This window comes from Xenopus tropicalis, chromosome 6, assembly GCF_000004195.4.
Source record: "Xenopus tropicalis strain Nigerian chromosome 6, UCB_Xtro_10.0, whole genome shotgun sequence".
In the NCBI taxonomy this organism is placed as follows: domain Eukaryota; kingdom Metazoa; phylum Chordata; class Amphibia; order Anura; family Pipidae; genus Xenopus; species Xenopus tropicalis.
The window spans coordinates 91,809,581-91,830,012 of record NC_030682.2 but is presented as its reverse complement, the minus strand read 5'-3'; the positions used below and the strand labels follow the sequence as shown (position 1 = coordinate 91,830,012).

The 20,432-nt window shown below is 39.6% G+C and overlaps 1 protein-coding gene across 1 annotated transcript in view; it reads left to right on the top strand.

Annotated features, from left to right (window-relative positions):
• The window catches only part of ranbp9 (RAN binding protein 9), a 45,479-nt gene extending 26,764 nt beyond the window's left edge, over nucleotides 1-18,715 (top strand). The window contains 12 exon segments of the mRNA NM_001044512.1: nucleotides 129-181; nucleotides 3,626-3,793; nucleotides 5,932-5,954; nucleotides 7,319-7,494; nucleotides 9,569-9,681; nucleotides 12,036-12,144; nucleotides 13,497-13,588; nucleotides 14,900-15,047; nucleotides 16,036-16,157; nucleotides 16,720-16,871; nucleotides 17,503-17,614; nucleotides 18,389-18,715. Coding sequence (NP_001037977.1) covers nucleotides 129-181; nucleotides 3,626-3,793; nucleotides 5,932-5,954; nucleotides 7,319-7,494; nucleotides 9,569-9,681; nucleotides 12,036-12,144; nucleotides 13,497-13,588; nucleotides 14,900-15,047; nucleotides 16,036-16,157; nucleotides 16,720-16,871; nucleotides 17,503-17,614; nucleotides 18,389-18,519 — 1,399 coding nt within the window. The 3' untranslated portion in view covers nucleotides 18,520-18,715.
• The last annotated feature ends 1,717 nt before the right edge of the window (nucleotides 18,716-20,432 follow it).

Here is a 20,432-nt window from a genome sequence, read left to right as displayed (position 1 = left end):
GGTTTTTACATGTTGTAATATATATATATACCCAACTGCAAGCATTTGCATGAGTCAGAAATAGCTCTTAGGAGGCACCAAGACTCATTTCGTAAGTACAATAACTGCATGTATTTATATCTACACAGATACATGGGAATCGGTCTCTCCACTCAGGGTGTCAATCTGAGCAGACTTCCAGGTATGTAATTTACAGTGTATGTCACGTGTGTTCCAGAACTAAGGTGTGGTACATATAAGGAAGCACATGCACTTCCTGTCTCACTAAAACAGCTCTTGTTAAGCCACAGAAAGCACTCTGGGAGTTAGAGATACTGTTGCCTTATATAAAATAGTTATAATCCCTCCCTTCTTATATTTCCATTTAACTGAACCCTAGCTTCAAATATGTGGTATTTTCAGCAGTAAAGCAACACAGCCACTGGCTGATATGATGCAAACGCAGCACTAGTGAAAGGTAGGAATTTAACAACCATAAATCTGACAGGGCTCTGCAAATGTGTCCACTGCACATTAAAGTCTGTGGAAGCAGTTTGTTTTGTTGGCGGAAGCCCAGTAGGCACTGTTTGTCCTGGGAGAGGACTGCTGCTAAGTATTCTTGACAGGGTGCAACTGTCATATAAGAATTCTTACTGGAAGGGTAGTTTGTCAATCATTAGGCAGGTCCATAAGAGTAGAAGGCTCTGCCTAGGATCCAACCAACTACTTTGCTCTGTCTCTTTATTTGCCTCATTAGCCCTTAGGAGCAGTTACCATGGAAATGGTTTCTATAACACCTAGGCAGTTTAAAGGAACAGTAACACCAAAAAATGAAAGTGTATAAAAGTAACTAAAATATAATGTGCTGCTGCCCTGCACTGGTAAAAGTTGTGTGTTTACTGAAAGTCTACTATAATTTATAGAAATAAGCTGCTATGTAGCCATGGAGGCAGCCATTCAAAGGAGAAAAGGCACAGGCACATAGCAAATAACAGATAAAACACTATTGTATTCTACATAACTTATCTGTTATCTGCTATGTAACCTGTGCCTTTTCTCCTTTATTCCAGCTTGAATGGCTGCCCCCGTGGCTACACAGCAGCTTATTATATAAATTATAGTAGTGTTACTGTAGCAAACACACCAGTTTTACCAGTGCAGGGCAACAGTGCATTATATTTTTATTACTTTAAAGCTCTTTCCTTTTTTAGTGTTACTGTTCCTTTAATTCACAAATGTTACATAGATGCAGGTGTCCGAGTCACTTAAAAGGAGCATTTCTACTTAGAATTCATCTTTAGTATCATGCAGACAGTTGTATTTGAAAGGGGTGGTTTAGTTTAAGTTAGCTATTCCTAGCAACTTTGCAATTGGTCTTTATTTTTTATTTAATTCTTAAATTATCTGCCTTCCTCTTCTACATCTTTCCAGTTTTAAATGGGTGTCATTGGCACTGGCAGTCAGAAAATGTTTGCTCTGTGGGGATATGATTTTTATTATTATTGTGACGTTTTATTTCTTGTCTTTTTACTCATGCCGTATCCTATTCATATTTCAGTCTCTTCAAATAACCAAAAAAAAATAAAAAATGAAAACCAAATGCAGATTGTCTTAAAATACCAATGTCGATATCATACTAAAAGTTAAGACCATTTGTAATTGGTTATTATCCTATATATTTATTTTTACAGGAATTATTATATAATTATTGCAAGCTGTAGGGCTGGTTACTAATTTTTCTTGATGCTTGTTTCTTATTCTTATTGTCATTTATTGTCTGTGTCGGTACTTGTGGTCTAAAAGCACTAGTTTTAGTGTGTATGCCATACATATATATTAGCCAAGTGCTGGAGAAGAATGAACTTCATATTAATCATATTTAGTAGGTATATATTAAAAAGGACCTGATCAAACAATATAAATTTGCTCTTTTGAGCACATTTGCAGTTTATTCTTTTATTTTCAATGATTAACAATATACAGGTATGGGATCCATTATCTGGAAACCCATTATGCAGAAAGCTCCAAATTTCGGGAAAGTCATCTTTCATAGAGTCCATTTTAATAAAATAATTAAAGTATTTTAAAAATAATTTCCCTTTTCTCTGTAATAATTAAACAGTGCCTTTAATACATATAAATATATATAATGAATCCTTATTGGAGGCAAAACAATCCTGTTCGGTTTACCTAATGTTTAAATTATTTTTTGGTAGACTTAAGGTATGGGGATTCAAATTAGGGAAAGATCCCTTATCCGGAAGACCCTAGATCCCAAGCATACCTGTACCATACCTATATAAGCAGTTTTCGACTGCTAATAACAGACTTTTAGGTTAGCAGTTCCCTAAGGTTATCTGACTATGCAGGTGCTGACTCCTACAGATGCCACCTTGAGAAGTGCTTTCCATGCCTGCTTTGGATTTTAATGTTGTTCTTACATTGCTTCTCTCCTTTCGTTTGACTTCCTAATAGCTTTCCCCTGGATATCGGCTCCTGTCAGTGATATGGACGGGATGCACTCCATGTCTGCCATGTCATACAGATAACTTTAGAGTATTATGCACAGCATTGGACAGACAATTTGAGCAAGACCTCCTTGAACCACATTAGAAGGGAACACTTGTTCACTCTCTATGTTGTGTCCCTGGTGAGGAGGGAAGAGTCCTATCCATGCTTTATTTATTACAAAAACTTGTTAGATACTATGCTTTAATTGTCATTTACATGTAGTTTTTGGAACATTCCCAAGCTGGTGCTGGAAAGTCAGGCAAATGACTCTGATTGGGGTGGTTTAGCCCTGTGGACCCCACATTGCATGCTAGGTGATATTAGGTAAATTATATCTTACTTTTGCACAGCAAAAGAATATGTAACTCAAAGCAACTTTCTATTATACGTTCATTACAAATGTTCATTGGTTTTATATATATGTGTAGATGCAATTGCTGTTAAAAAGCACTACCAGTTCTCACTGTTTATATTCTTTAAAAGACTTTAAAGAAAACAGACTCCTGACTGACTTACATTGAAAATCATTAACTAAAGTATATTGGAAAGTTGCTGAGAATAATCATTCATTATGCAAAAAAAACCAAAACAAAACAAGACCCCATTAACGCACAGTGTTTTATCAATCATCAATAGCCATTCTATATACAGTATTGTATATTTAATACTTTTTTTCTGCATGAGATTAAAGCATGTGAAGAAGAAATGAATCTCACTTACAAAATGGGTATTTATGGCTGGGAAGTTTGCAAAATGAAATCAAAAGATGGTAAAATGTTAAGACTTTCACAGAAATTGATGCTGCACAGCAGTTTAGGATTCCTGTGTAAGCAGCTTTCAGTACTACTCTGCATGATTAAGCATCCACTCTTTACCACTTAGGTACTGGTCATGCAGGGGTCATTCTTGCTGAATTTGTTTAACAAGTAATTCTGTCTGACTTAAGTGACCCTTGTAGAGCAAGAGACACACGCAAGATACACTAGCAAGGATTAACCAAGGAGGAACATGTCCTTAAATCTGACTGTGAATGTTTTACTTACTGCAAATTTTTTTTACTAAGATTCATGTATTTTATTGATGTTCTTACAGTGTTGTCTTACACTGATTTCATATCTATCTTATGCGCCCTAAGGTTGGGACAAGCATTCCTATGGTTACCACGGTGATGATGGGCATTCGTTCTGTTCCTCTGGCACTGGACAGCCATATGGGCCAACGTTCACAACTGGGGATGTCATCGGCTGTTGTGTCAACCTGATTGACAACACCTGCTTCTATACCAAGAATGGACACAGTTTAGGTAACACTCTGCATAGGAAACTGTAAATGCTTTTTCCTTTAGTAGCACAAGTAGAAATAATATGTGAGAGAAGGTTGGAGTTTAAAGGAAAAGTCATCGCACAAGACCCCCTTTTATTACAATTCCACTTAACATTTAATTTTTCATAAATGTTAATAACACACAATAGTGAACATTTCTGTCACATTGGGGTCTTATAATAATATCATTCATTGGCTACTACACCTTAGATAATCCTTCTTATCTCTCTCACTGAATGCAGTAAGGATAATGGCAAACATGACATTTTCTACACTCATGTAAAAAAAGCACTGAGGGCAGGATTTCAGTACAGAAACACAAAGCTGTGCCCCATGGAGTAATGCAGTGTGTGTTATTATCCTTACTGCACCATTGCTTGGAAAGGCTGTGGCTGATTTAACAGTGAGTTAAGGAGGCATTAAAATTATGAAAATGCCATGTTTACCATAAGCTTTTATTTTAGTGAGCCTTTCAGATAAGGCAGGGCAGTTTGAACTACTGGCACATGGCAGGGGTGCAAGTGCTATACTGCGCTTCTCAGTGCTCACTTACCAAGAACTTGTGCCCAAGGAAATACTGCTATCTACACCAAGTCCCTACTCAGCAATCCAGTGCTCAGTGCAGAGAGCAGCGTCAGAAGGCGCTCTGCGATGCTTCCTAACTTCTTAATGACGAGGGGGATGGGTGCTCCAGCAGAGTATTGCCATCATTAAAAAAACAGTGTGCAAAAAAAAAAAAAAAAATGGCTGACTGCTGTCTTTTTTTGCACAGTGCACACTGTGTTATTATTCTCAAATGATCCCTGGTGTGTGTTCTCCAGTGGTAAAGAAATGCCAGTGGTGAAAACACAGTCCGTGCCCATAATCCTATATCTACCATGGCACCAGCTTGTCAGTGTATACACAGGGTGTATTTTGGTGCAAAAAACTCAAGTATGCATTTTTTGCCAAAATCTGGTGCAGAACACAGTGGATCTTGTTTTCTTCATGGGATATTTACACCAGTGGAAAAAACGTGCCCAGTAGATTTGTTTCTGTGGCATCATTATTTTAAAGATAAACTATACCCCCAGAATGAATACCAAAAGATAGTTTATATTATGTTGTTACCTATTAAAGAATCTTGCCAAACTGGAATATATAAATATATTGGTAAATATTGGCCATTTACATACTTTCCCTTGATCCACCATTTAGTGATGGGCTGTGTGCTCCCTCAGAGATCAGCTGACAGGAAATAATGCTGCTCTAACTGTAACGGGAGGTAGTGTGGAAAGCGAAAGGCAGAACCCTGTCCATTAATTGGCTGACGTGGCCTAGCATGTATGTGTGCCTTGGCTTGTTTGTGTGCACTGTGAATCCTATGATCCCAGGAGGCGGCCCTTAATTCTTAAAATGCCAATTTTCTATTTAGGATTCCCCAATAGCACATACTATTAAAGTATATTTTTATAAAAATGGTTTATGTAGATGAAGCAGGGTTTTACAAATGAGCTGGTTTATTTTTTTTTATAGAGACCTACATTGTTTGGGGGTATAGTTTCCCTTTAACATAATCCCTTGAACATGAAGTATATGAAAATTGTAAAACACCACCAAGATAATGGATAAATGATCCTGGCTTGTTGTATACAGTAGATCTGCCACTGAAAGTATGTCTGCAATCCTTGCCTCTAATGAAGGAATGGTCACATGGCATATTATTAATCATGTAATTCCGTGTGCTTAGTACCCATCCAGTTTCCTAAATGATAAAAAAATAAATAAATAATTTCTTGGACTTCAGCATTTTACTCAAATAGTGATAGTCTTGCAGTACCTGCTGTGGAGTAGGTCTTCATGACACAGAATGCTTTTGTTTGGGACAGGTATGTTATAGCAATAGCAAACAAGTCCAGGCAGTTTCATTATGAGTGTTTACTGCAATTGTCTTACCCTATATTTGGCATCCAATAAGGCCACTATTGTACTGCAGAGGGAAAAGTCTTGTACATACATATTGCTTTAAGTATTTCAGTGCATGCTGCATTTTTATGGTGTAACTGGTTTCAAAAATATTTTTTATGTACCCTTTAAATGTAGGAAGCAAGTAATTTATTTTGTTTTTTGCTTTGACAGGCATTGCATTTACAGACCTCCCGGTAAGTTCTTACCCCCACTAAAAAAACTGCACACAATATGCCGAATATGGTATTTAACTGAAAGATAACAGGAACTTGTAAACACTGGGCTGAATCTTTCTCCTGATATTATTTTAACGACTGCAATATTTGCAGTTCTCCCCACAGTCAATTTTGTTAAATCCCCTTCATCAAAGATTCTTGCCTCCAAATGTGCTCTTTGTACTTCCATATAGTTGCACGCTCAGCTCTTCTTGCTTCCCATTCAGAATGGAGTGCTGCCATGCCTATTGATACAGGGGCGCCCTGGAGCTACTACCTGTTCCGGATGTGGTGGTAGCTTTAGGGTTCCCCAGCATCAGTATAGCAAAGGCAAAAAGGGCTAAGTGGCACGCAACTATATGGAATGGGAATCAGGAAGGACTGAGCCCCTCTGCGTCAATAGACACAGCACAGTTATATCTAAACAGTTGGGAGCAGACATCTCTCACATGCTGAACACTGGAAATTGTGTCTAGTGGACTCCAGCAAAATTATGTCTGATTTGTGCTGAAATGCATGCACAGTTGTATTAGTTCTGTTGCAGTTGTGTCAGACGCAACACCCCCTTGTGACAGCTTCCCTGTCGCTCTTGGGCCACTAGCAGTCACAGAGTCTGCTTTCTTCACATTTACACCCCTGGGAAATTCCTTCTTTATTTGCATAGCTCAAACCCATCCACTTGGATCAAGCAGATATAAATGATAAACTAAGTAAGGGATTTAGCAGTATTTATATCCAGCCACTCTAATGAAAATTCTAAGGCGCTACCTCCATAACACTGGTGTTAAGGTGGCCATACACGGGCCGATTGTAGCTGCCGATATTGGTCCCTTGGACCGATTCGGCAGCTTATCGGCCCATGTAGGGGAAACAACAACTGGCCTGCCTGACCGATATCTGGCCTGAAATCGGGCAGATATCGATCAGGCAGGTTAAAAAATTCAGTCGGATCAGGGACCACATCGGCTCATTGATGCTGTCCCTGAAATGACTGGCGCCTATAACGACTGGAATAGGCGCAAACGACCGAATTAGCCTAAATTTCCCCAATATCGCCCACCCGTAGGTGGGGATATCGGGAGAAGATCCGCTCTCTTGGCGACCTCGCCAGGCGAGCAGATCTTAAAGTATATGGCCACCTTTAGACTAGAATGAAGTAATGGTATGAAATGTACTAGTTTGTTGTCTGCTAATGTGTTTACTTGTGCTAGGGCACCACTGACTTTTACTATAGAGTTTATTTAATGGGAATATTGAAGTGCAAATTATATTGACTTTTAAAATATTTTCTGTAAATCACACTTTTTTGTGCCTTAGTTTTTAATGCTTTTATTTCTGTTCAGCCAAACTTGTATCCAACAGTGGGACTGCAGACCCCAGGAGAAGTAGTTGATGCAAATTTTGGACAAAGTCCCTTTGTGTTTGACATAGAAGATTACATTAGAGAATGGAGAACTAAAATACAGGCACAGATTGAGAGGTTCCCTGTAGGAGGCGAGTGGCAATCCATGATACAGAGGTAAGAGATGATGGCTTCATTTTATTAATTTATCTGTCTTGAAGAAATCAGAGTAAAGGTGGCCATAAACGGTGCCATCTGCTCGTTTGGTGAGGTTACCAAATGTGTGGATTATCTATGACAATGCTGTCAAACTAGTAGCGGCCCGCGACCCCCTTCTGTGTGGCCCCCCCACCTGTCTGGCTGCTTTGATGACTTACCTTTGTGTATGATTTAAATGGTATCAGTATTGAGATTAACTGCCCCTGCATGGTTCTCGCCTCAGATTCAGGCTGTAATCCCCCCCGTATTTTTTAAAAATGTAATCCCCTGTACTGTTGACACCTTTTAATCTCTGCATTGTTCACCCCCTGCAGTGTTCACACCTCAGGCTCAGGCTGTAATCACCCACGTTGTTCACCTATTCACACCTCAGACATTGTATGTACTGTATGGCACACACAGGCTGCATAGGGCAAGGAGGGTATAGCACACACAGGCAGGGTAGGGCAGGCAGAGTATGGCACACACAGAAGATGAAAGGAGGAATCGCTGCAGCTACCCCGGGCTGGTGCTGTTCTCTCCTAACAGGGGCACCAGCCCGGGGTAGAAGGTAAGCGATTTAAGTCACTTGGGGGTGCCTAACATTTTGGCACCCCCAAGTGACTTTGCCTTTCCTTCTCCTTTAATATGACATAATATAATTCTTTCACATATAAATGATGGTTGATATCCCTGCAGTGAGGACCAAGCATTTGGGTTTTTGCTGCACTACCAACATTGTGATAAAATGGGTGTGGTTTGAAGTGGGTATGATTAAAAAAGGGAAGTGGCCAAAACTGGCTTCTGTTAGTGGCCCTCCACCATGTATGCTAGAGAAATTCCGGCCCTCGGCACCGCAGAAGTTGGACAGCACTGATCTATGATATGCCCACCTGAGGTGGGCAATATCAGGCTAATTCTATGGTTTGGGCCCTAGGGCCAAACTATTGAAATAAAATGGTGGGTATATGAGCCGTTGGACTGAGGACATAAACGAGCCAATGCAGCCCCTGATCCAATGGGAAAATCAAGCCTGCCTGATTGAGATCTGCCCAATTTTAGGCCAGATAGCTGTCAGGTAGGCCTGTCAGGGGTGCCCATACCCTGGCAGAAAAGATGCAAATTGGTTGGAGGACCCGAATCGGCAGTTGAAATCTGCGCGCATATGGCCACCTAAACTGCCTGCTAACCAAATGTTTTGTTTATTGCATATGTTCTGCTCAACAGCAAAGAGAGGAGCAATTATAAGAAAGAATTCAAACAGGATACATAAACTGCACAATTATCATATTTGTTGTAATAATAAGTCAGGACAAATATAGGTCAGTGTCAGATAGGCAGTTCCAGCTTCATAAACTTTTGCTCACCAGATGCTAAGCTGGTTACTAGCCTACACCCACATTCTTATGTGTATAGTGTTATATGGCTTATGTCCAGACAATCACAGTCACTGATAAATTCTTTCATTGCCTTGTGGGCCAAATATACACAAGATTTACTTTAGTGCATACAAAAATATATATTTTTGACCATTTACACAGCTGAGTTGAGCCCTCCAATTTCATATGAAGTGCCCGACTGTTACTACAATTACTTGGGACCTTGTGATTCCTGTTTTTTTTGTTTTTCTTTCTTTTTAAACCTGCCTGATCGCATTAGATCTTAGAATGGGCTACTTATTGGTCTATGTATGGGGCAAAAACTACTGAATGAATGACTTGGCCAGAAATCAAGCAGGTTTAAAATGCCCCTTGTGCAAGGAGCCATCCTGGTGGCTAAATCAGGCAAAGATCTGCTTGTTTTTCAACCTCACTAAATGAGAGGATATTTTTGTTTATGGCCAGCTGTCTAAGCTGAGAAATCATGGTCTGCTGATGCCTCCCAATGATGATTTTTGTGGAATAGAGAAAACAAGGGACTTAATATTGTTTTTCCATCCACCTGTCTGCCCAAATTTAACAATGTTTAGGCCTTTGGGTGATTGTTTGCAAAAATATACTTTTTTTCTGACCATTAAGCTTTCCTTTATTATAACCCCATCTTTTTATGTTAGGATGGTTTCTTCATATCTTGTGCACCATGGATATTGTTCTACAGCAGAAGCCTTTGCCAAATCTACAGACCAGACTGTGCAGGAAGAATTAGCCTCTATTAAAAATAGACAGAGTAAGTGAGGAATGGTTTATAGTTACATCACATGCCTGCTTATTTTTGTATGTCTGCATCCCATGTTGTTAGTTTATTGAACAATGACAATGCAGTCTCCTTGACAATGCTATGTATTTACAGCTATGCTAAGGTATTTTGAACTTCACAGGGCTTTTTAGCATTTAAAATGCTCATATTAGTTGGTCAGCTGACATTGGTATGGTAAACCCTAAGCCTATGGAGCCATAGTCAGAGCATTTCAGTATAATGGTTACAAATTATTTTTGGTTTAAAGGAAAACTAGGTTAGTAAGCATTCTGGCTGACAACAAAGGCATTCTGTTTATGCACCTACTGCGCAGAGTGAATCCTGTTTCCCTGGCTTCATTCAGCTTTAAACGCTCTGCCTACACAATCTGAGTCACAGAGTTGGGCGACGTAGTCAAAATCTCTCACTGTTCCCACGCCGCTGCCGCTGGCAGTGGATAGTCACATTAGAGCATTTTATGTAACTCTGCGCATGCTTGTTATTTGAATCTCGCTTTCCTTCTTGCCTGACGCGTCCAGTTAGCCCGCCCCCCAGCCAATAGGTATCCAAAGCGCCTCATCGCTAAACGAAGCTTCATACCTTCATGCAGGTTACACTGAGCTGTGGGCAGGATCGTAGCGCAAGCGAGCACAGAGTTGGTTGTGGGGTTTTTTTGGCGCATGCGCAATAACAACTACTGGCAGAAGGCAGAAGTGTATCCTTTAGTAAAATGGCCACGGTGTTCTACTAAACGGTCTTCAAGTATACAACCTAAATATCTTGCTGAGCAAATGTTTTTGAGGGAAAAAAACCTAGCGATTAAGAAGTACAGTATGAGGACTACTGAAGGGGGCTGAGTGTAAGATTTGCCTTTCCTTCTCCTTTAACCCTGAGAGGATAGTGGTATCCAAAAATGTGTGCCATAACTTTAAAGCCTACACTTATTCTGGTATAAGATTATTATTGTCATTTTATTTAAAAGGAAATCCAGCTCCAAGTCAAGTGGTTCCTAATAGATCTAATAGATTCTAAGGTCACTTGAGATAGTCATATGCCACAGACATTGTCAGGGGGGCAATACAATTTTTTTATAGATATATATGTATAGAAATCAAGATTATGACAACTATTGCTTTGATATGGACCCCCTCTTAGCTGAAATATGTTCCTGTTATAGTTGTTTCTAATTACAGGTATGGGACCTTTTATCCAGAATGCCTGGGACCTAAGGGATTTTCTGTAATTGGGATCTCCATACCATATGTCTGCCAGAAAATAATTTAAACATTAAATAAACCCAATAGGATTGTTTTGCCCCCAATAAGGTTTAATTATGTCTTGGTTGCAACCAAGTACAAGGTTCTATTTAAATCTTACAGAGAAAAGAGAAATAATTTTTAAAGATTTTAATTATTTTATTAAAATGGTGTCTATGAGAGATGGCCTTCCCCTAACTCTGAGCTTCTGGATAACAGATTCCATACCAGTACTGAAGAACTCGTAAGTTACTGTATATACTCGAGTATAAGCCGAGTTTTTCAACACCAAAAATGTGCTGAAAAAGTCGCCCTCTGCTTATACTCGCGCTTATACTAGAGTATATACGGTATTTGAAGATCTCATTCAATGCAAAACCAAACCCTGCCCCCCTGTGGGCGTAAGCTCCTGTGCTGCCGCACGCGCTTGTTTGCAGCCCCCAACCAGCCCCCCCGTGATGGTACCTTCGCCCGCTCACAGCTGGTAGTGTGTGTTTGTATTTTATTCTGAAACACCTACCTATTAAGCTGCCTGGCCACTTTTATACTCGAGTCAATACGTTTTTCCAGTTTTTTTAGGTAAAATTAGGTGGATCGGCTTATACTCGAGTATACACGGTAATTTCTCCCACAAGATCATGTGGGAGGTCATGGTCTGATTGGAAGCCATTTCACATCACCCTCAAAAACATTGTGCCCTTGAAACCAAATCACTTAGTATAGTTTGTTAGTTTCTTTGCTAACTTTGCCTTTGAGCAATTTCGTTGATCTATCTCCCGCATCTCACTGTTCTTATTGTAGGCCATTGTAGTGAAATAACTGCTAAACTGCAGTAATTCCATACCAACCAGTCAGCATAAACTTTTAATTTTCTCATTTGCACCAGTGACTAGACTCACAAAAGTTGGTTATCACTGGTTTTTGTGCTGATACCATTATAGATCCTGTTTTAGGAAATTAGCTGTTTGGTATTTGGAAAATGTTGTATACAGCATTGTTAATAAGTACTAACCCTTTATGAATAAAAATAATATCTCTTATTATATATACTAAATATATATTAAATATACTTATTTTTCCCCCAAACAGGAATTCAGAAACTGGTATTGTCAGGAAGAATGGGGGAAGCCATTGAAACAACACAACAATTATACCCAAGTCTGCTAGAAAGAAATCCTAATCTTTTATTCACCTTAAAGTGAGCCCTTTATTATGTTTCTCTCTATATATTAACAAGCTAAAAGGGTTGAGGAGACCGCCTCATACGTATGCAAATGTCATAACAGGATTCTGGGAAGAAATTCCTTTAGGCTCTTAGATAAGTCCTATTTACATGGGCTTGTCCCATTTACATGGGTTTATCCTATAGACTAATGCTGACCCACTGGGTTTTCAATGCAAAAGCCAGGATAATAGCTGATCAGATTGGGTCAGCATTAGTCTATAGGATAAGCCCATGTAAATGGGACTTATCTAAGAGCCTAAAGGAATTTCTTCCCAGAATCCTGTTATGACATCTCTATATATTGTAACTGAAAATGATTCAGATTCAAGTATGTTTGTCAGCTAACAGTACCTGATCTGTTATTGATCAGATCAGAAAATATTTTGTCCCATGCAATAAACAGTTGGGTGTCAGTGCATGCAGTAGAGTAACTTGGTCACTCCGGGCCCCCTTACAAAAGATTTTCTTTTGTAAGAGGCACTGGGGGTCTGCTGTATAGCTTGTTACACAATTGACTGTACCCCATTTTTAGGGCTTATGCTAAACATACTTTTTTGCATTCTTTTAATTAGGAAATATTTATGGTTTTCATTATTTCTTGCTCTAAATAGGGCCAAATATGAAAATGAAAACTAAAGCCACATTCAACTTTCTGATCCCTAAGAGAGGCCTTTGTATAAATAAAATGCCTTCCTTTCTGAACTATAGAAGCTCATTTTACCGAGGCTTCTCAGTGGGCTACTGTCTTTGCTATTCTGGATCAGAAAAAAGTATTTGACTCTCTTGTTTTGCTTTTAAATTTTGCCCTATTTAGAGTGAAGAATGTAGTTATTTCCTTATTAAAAGAATAGGCAAAAAGAATGTTCAGCACACACCCTACTCCAGGGGACTCAAACTCGCGGCCCGCGGGCCATTTGCGGCCCTCGGTACAGTATTTTGTGGCCCGCACCAACGCCTTCTCAAAAGCAATGAATGGATCGCGATTTTTATTGCGATTCAAGGGATAATGCAAGGCACGGCGGGAGCTGCTGATTTAATGTCCCTTTTAAAAAAAAAAAAAAAAAGGCTTAGTCAGCAGTAAATGCTTATGTATAAAGAGATGTACTGTCATTTGTATGAATTACTCCTTGTTCTTCAGTAGCAAAACACAGGATGTTAACTCCCATGTAGTTATAACCAGCCTACACTACCAACTCCCCTTGTACATATATACAAATACTAGTTGAATGAGATCCATTTGCCGTGTTAACATTTTAATGATTGCAATTATTTTGTATAAGATTTTGTCTTCTTAAAATTCATGGTATTTTATGCTTCATTTTCAGAGTGCGGCAGTTTATAGAGATGGTCAATGGCACAGACAGTGAAGTAAGATGTTTAGGAAATCGCAGCCTTAAATCTCTTGATGGCTGCTCAGGTAGGTGACAGTTTATATTCCCTGTAAGTGCTCTACAAGTGGCCTAGCAGTACTGATACACATAAGCTCCCAATCTTCTGGTTTTGTGAGACCATCTTTTGTGTACCACTTGCTCAGTGGTCTCTGGGCTACTGTTGGGGGAGTTAAGCTTAGGTATCTTCAGAGATCGTCAAAACATTTGAAAATTAGATTATCTGTCATAGAATGTGGCGCTACACCGATTATTTATAATTCTGATCCAAAATAGGTGACTAATAGGAGCTTTTGTAGCATGTGCTTTGAATCATTGAAAAATAAGAAGTGGAGATACTTGGGGTATCTTTGAAACATGCTTATTAAGTGCTAAAATGCTTTGGTAGCCTTAGGCTGGTACAGAAGCCCAAAGCCAAGGGTTCACATACACATGCAGAAAAAAATATTTAAACAGATGTATGTTCCCCCCCTTCCCCAGAATTTCAGTGCAATATTTGGTGTGCTTCACAACTTGTATGTGATTTGGCAATGTGTCTTTGGGGATTAATTATGCTTCCTAATCTCAATAAGATAAAGGATTTATGTATACTAAGGGGCAGCGCAGGACACACTGCATGTCTGTTTGTTTGTAAGGTATTTGGTGTTTCCTAGGATTTATTTTCTGTTTTTGACTGAAGCCTGAGAGCTGGGAAAACTAAGAAAAGAGAAGCTAGACTTTGAAAGAGCGCTTTACCCTTTATGAGTTAACCCTTCATATTTACTGCCTTAAAATCAGCAAAAATTACAGGTACAGGTCTGGCCCACGTGTTGTTTTGTCCACTGCTGTACTGTGGTAGAGAAAACATCCCTCTGGGCCAGTCATTGTTGCTAATACAACTGATTGTAAATTGTCCCTGCTGCCACCTGCAGAGTGGGGAGTACTGCTTGGGTGCTGAGGTCTACCTGCCGCTGCTCTGTGCAACCCAGTATCTCAGGATCTGGAAAGCTGTGAAAACCAGCATGCCAGGGAATCCACAGCCAACTCCCAAAGGTGGCAAAACTGGTAGATTTTTAAAGCAGGTAGCAGGATCCCTCAGGCCTACCTTCTCCGTTGTGCCCTGGAACTAGAGGAAGTGAAAATTTTAACTCTGAAACCCAAACTGGGCAGTGTTCAAATGAAAATATTCTTAATTTGTTTAGGGCACTTACTGATATTACTGATTTGACTATCAATGGCTGTAATAGTCTTTGGCATAGCTAACATTAGTACATGTATCTGACATTAACGTTAGTACACAGTTATGTGAAATAAAAGGTTGGATTGCAGAACTGACACGTGTCTGTACCTCTGTCCCTCAGGTTCTGATAGCAACTGCAGCAATGGAATAATATCAAACAAGGCTCACCAGACACATTGTCATAGCAAATCACAGTCTTCTAACCTAAATGTAACGGAACTAAACAGCATAAACATGACAATGTCACATCAACTTAACAGCTACTCCAGGTGAGAAACCATGCTGTGTATCCTGCAGGCTTGCCTCCCCACGCTGACAAGTTTTTATCCCAGTGCACCAAACCGCAGACCTACACATTCTGCCACCACCCCCACACGCTTACTTTTCATTTCCCAGGCTTATGGCCAGAAAATAGGCTTCTCTCTTCTCTGCACCTCATTTTTATGTGTAACCTCAACCCCATGATGAATGGCTCTGCTGCAGTATGTTCCCTGGGGCTGTGCAATGATGCACCATTTTGTTTTGCTTCCCTTATCCTCTCCTCTGAGGTCAGGTACTTGCTGTGCTGCCTAATAGCAGTGGCTGCCTAGAAGCAAAGCAGCTTTACTGCTTCACATGGTGTGTGTCATACTGGCAGCCTGGCTACTCGGAATTCCAGCTGCTGCCAAGCACAGGCATAACATATAACAATGATAACAGAGGAGAGAACACTGTGTACTGGCCTTCCCTTACACAGACTTTCCCCTGTACAGTTTACGCTTTACTGCTGAGGGGAGAGAGGGGGAGGTCTTGCCTTCTCAAAAATAACTGCTGCATGAATAAAAGCACAATAAACCAACAGCATAGTATATTATAACATTCGCTGGTGTAGGCATGGGTGTGCAGGATTCGCCCAAATCCCAAAATACAGGATCTGGTGCATCCCTATAAGTTATTCCTTGGGTTTCTTAAACTTTTTTTAAATGGAATTAACATTGTCTGGAATTCCACCTCTACACCCAAGAACTGCAATATAATTCCCTGTCTCCTTTTAATTACTATGGTCTGTTGCAGAAGGACGTTTTACTGTTGATCAGGGTGACCCACTCTAAACAACAGAGGGACCAAATTTTAGGTCCCAACCCATGGGTTAAGAATCATTTTTGTAAATTATACCTAAATGAGCAAGCAATATCTGTATAAAGGATGTTACTTAATCTTTAAAGTTAAATATAACTGCCTGTCCCAGTGTGTAACAATGTGCTTTTCCTTCTTCAGTAATGATGTAGAAATGGAGACCGATCATTATTCCAATGGCTTTTCAGCATCCACGTCTAATGGCTTCCTCAATGGCAGCTCAAGGCACGAGCCTGAACTAGAAGAATGTGACACTGAGATGGGTCTGCAGCATTTTTATCTATATATTATAGGCATGCAAGAAGAAATAATGCAGCGCAGATAATATTTGCACCAAAGTAATCCTCTACACTTTGATAACTACAGAGCTCATGATATCCAGGGGTTTATTTATAAACACTGGGCAAATTTGCACCTGGGTAGTAACCAATATCAACTAATCAGTGATTAGCTTTTTTCAGCCAGCTGCAAGATGAGCAATTAAAACAAACATCTGATTTGTTGCCATGGGTTACTGTCCAGGTGCAAATATCTGCTGTTATGTAGAAATATAATTTGTAACTTACCCTGCATCATTTTTACAGCAATATGTTCTTTACTTAAATCTTGTATTCCCCTTTGAGTGATTGGATATTCAGTGTTTGCGTGGCTAAAAAGAACATGAATCTTTTCACCAATTGGAAGAACCAGGTCAGATTCCATAGTTGTTTAGTAGAATGTTTCTTTACAGGACAAGATGCAGGCAATGTCCTGCTTTGCATTAGGAATGGGACACAACCACACTGACATCTTAGTGCTAAAGCTGATTTATTGTTTTGGTTGCAGAAGTCGATACTTCTCATGGCCGACGCCAGCTGTGTGGAGGCAGCCAAGCCGCTGTTGAGAGAATGATTTGCTTTGGGAGAGAGCTACAAGCCATGAGTGAGCAGTTAAGAAGAGAACGTGGGAAAAATGCAACCAACAAAAACATGCTTAAGGTGCAATAGTTTTGGATTATGGTCTGTTGTTGGAATATGTATCTGGTGGTTTCTTGGTTCTTTCTAAACTAACGCACTCAGCGGCTGCTCTGGGTTTGGAGGATTCTGGATGGGTTAAAAAAGAACCACTTAATTGCAAGTCGGACTGCTTCACCTAGAATAGTTTGTCAGGGAGCACCAAGAAATGTCAGTCAGCATTTTAGTGCAGCATAGGTTAGTTATATGCTTTATTTATGTTAAAGCATATGTTAACTGATCATTCTAACTATCACATACACAAACTATGGTTATGTCCATCAAGAGCCAAATAATATTGCTTGATGGGTTTTTGGGTTTTTTTTGGGGGGGGGGGGGGTAATCCCTGGTAAGACCAATAAAAAAAATACCAGTCTTTTGGTGCCATCTTTCCCATGGAATCCTCATGCAGTTCTGGGTTTGGCTTCAGCCTTTCCTGGATATCATGATAAATAGAATGGGAGAAAGGTGTGCTCAACTCTAGTGCTGATGTTAATGTGCAGTTTGCTGAGCAGTACAGGGTGTTTGGGAAATCTCATGAAACTCATCTAAATGGCACTGAAGAAATGGTCCAATTGTTTCCTTATATTTCTCCTTTATTTTATCTTCTAAACAGGATGCATTCAGTTTACTAGCATATTCTGATCCCTGGAATAGCCCAGTTGGGTACCAGCTTGACCCCATACAGAGAGAGCATGTGTGCTCCTCACTGAACAGTGCAATACTAGGTAAGTCTCACTCTGTTTGTATGGCTTTCCCTGTGCATGGAAATCTGTCCATTCGAATTACAGCCAATGACATGGAATCATGCAAGAACTTATTCTGGGGCAGTAGCATCAAAACAATTTTTTTTTATACCTAAATATAGCATATATAGTTAGATTTGGGAAAGGAAATCTGTTTTGCTATCCATTCCTCCCTACTTTGTCAAAAGGCTATAACCTAAAATTGTACTGCAGGAAGCTAAGAGCAAGCCAAAGTGCAAACTCCCACCCTGCTGAAAATAAACATTAAGCATAATGTGTTCCAATAACAGGCACAGGATTTGTAAAGTACAACTAAAAGCTAAAAAAATATGGCTAGAAATGTTGTAGTAAGCAGCTATATAGCAGTACTGATCCAGGCTATAATAGCAGCTCCCCATCCTCTGATCCTGTTAGGCCATCTTTTAAATGAGTGTGACACTGCACATGGTCAGTGTTCTCTGGGCTGCGCTTGAGAAGCTGAGATTAGGGGTTGGGGGAAATCATCAGAATGTCAGCAGACAAAGCAAGAAGGTGCTACATGGCTTGGATTCAACAAACTAGACTGCATAGTCAGGACTCAGGACATATTTCAGCAACACAGAATCTGCAAAATCATGAAATCTAAAAAAAAAAAAATTTAATTGCCGAAGTGTTTAGAAGAACTTTAGCTTATGTGGGGTATTGCAGATAAACCTGTACTCTATTTCTGTTGTGTTTTTTCATTGCTAATTAACTTTCTCTTCTATGATCCCCTAGATATCCACAATTTGCCAAAGCAGCCACCTCTTTCCCTGGCATTAGAACAGGCCTCTCAGTGCCTGGAGATGATGGCTCAGTGTGGCATTGGTTCATGTGCATTTGCCAGAGTGGCGGATTATCTACACTAGCTATGCAGTAGAACATTTCTGAGATTTATGCAGTATGGGAATAAAGTAGGACACTTAGTACCCCTTTACTTCATTTGCATTTTGGGTTTTTTTTTTTTTAATTATAATTATTATTATTATTATTTAATCATCTCATATGTACCAGGCACGTTTTTTTCCTGAACTTTAGAACGCTTTCTTCTTTAATTTCTAAAAAGCGGCGCATAATGTTATGTCTTTCTACTGTGGCATAACGGCAATAAGTTGATTTGATTGGAATGAAACTTGCCAGTGTTGAGCATCTTCCCAGTCACTGGATCGGAATATGTTCAATAATGTGAGTTTTAGAGAAGGGGGGGGGGGTGGTTGGACTTTCTGATAGGTGGGTGCGTAGGTCCTTTCATTCACTGCTTAGTCGTGCAGTAGGGAGGACACAGGACCCCTGGAGTTGCAGTTTGTTTCTTCTATTTTTTTTTTTAATATCAGTAAGAGATTTTGGTGTAGTCCTTCATTTCCAAATCTCTAGTGGCTGTAATATTATATGATTGTTGTGAACCTGCACGCACTGTGATTACAGATGAAAAATCACATACTGTTCTTTAAACCTTACCGAGCCTGGCTGCAAATGATGCAATTGTGTATGTTAACATGGCAAGGCTGATACATAGAGATCACCCCCATATCGCTTCTGGTAATTCTATTGCGTTTCAAAGCGAACCATCGGAAAACGGTGGGACTTCTCTGAGATCCGATCTCTGCTGTGAGATTCCCGAGGAGCTAAGTATTGCGTGGCAGCAGAAGTTGAAGGTCCCACAGTGTGTTTGATATAGCTAGCTTATGTGTTTTCTTCCCTCCACAATATGGGCTGCCGCTGGCTTCACCAACACAGCCACGCGCCACAGCCTTATACTTAAGGGCCGATTGAGCGGCCAAGGGTTTTATCGACAAACTTTTTTCTCTTTATCACTCAGCTTGATGTGTAGGAGTGTATTGCCCTGAAAGCAACAGGTCTAACAGCCCAGTCCATCTCTGCTGTATGTTGGCAGCACAGCAGGGCCCTATTTGATAAGATGCGAAGAACTTTTCTCTTTGTTATAACATAGATAACTTTCCATTATATTAAATAGGGAGACGTGGTTAATTCTTTGTAGAAACAACCAAATATTTAGTCTTTAAAAAGTGTCTTAATTTCATGTTTGTATCCTTTAATTTTTAAGTGCAAAAATAAAAGTTGCAATAAAAATGTAACTGTACGTAAATTAATCAGCAAATAAAGGTTTAATTCTGGACACCGCAGTCAAGCGTGGCTTTTTTTTCTTGTTTCTAATAAAGAAATGCTAACTTCCTTCCTATTGAAATGGTGGAAGTGCAGGTTTAAAGGAGCATTCGACATTTAAAGGGGAACTGCACCCAAACACAACTTAAGCTTTTTGAAAAGTAAAAATTATTTCAAGTAACTTCACAACGTACATCAATTAAAATATTAAGCTTTTTTTTTTTCTCCTCTTGCTGATATGGCTGACTCAAAAAGACAAATGTAACCGTAGTATTCCTCAGCCTGCATCGTTCAAATCACACAATTTCCTGCACGTGTTGTCAATAAGGAAAGAAACATCAGTGCAATGCATTGTGGGTTATGTCGTTCCAGCATGCTGTATGTAAGCTGTGGAGTTGTAACAATTTGTAACATCAATATTTTTAGTCTCTCCTCCCCTGCCAGGATTTCAAATGATGCAGAAAGAGGAAAAAACTGCTTTGCAGCTGGATTTCAGCATATAAAAATGGTATTTATTCATACTTTTTGAAGAAACAGATTACAGTGGTAGGTGTAATAGGGGTTTCTGTGTGTGGGGCTCTTTAACAAATTTTGCTTCTTAAGCCATTGTTCCCCTTCAAGTATATTCTAGAAAGTTAATTTAAAGGTGAACTTCCCC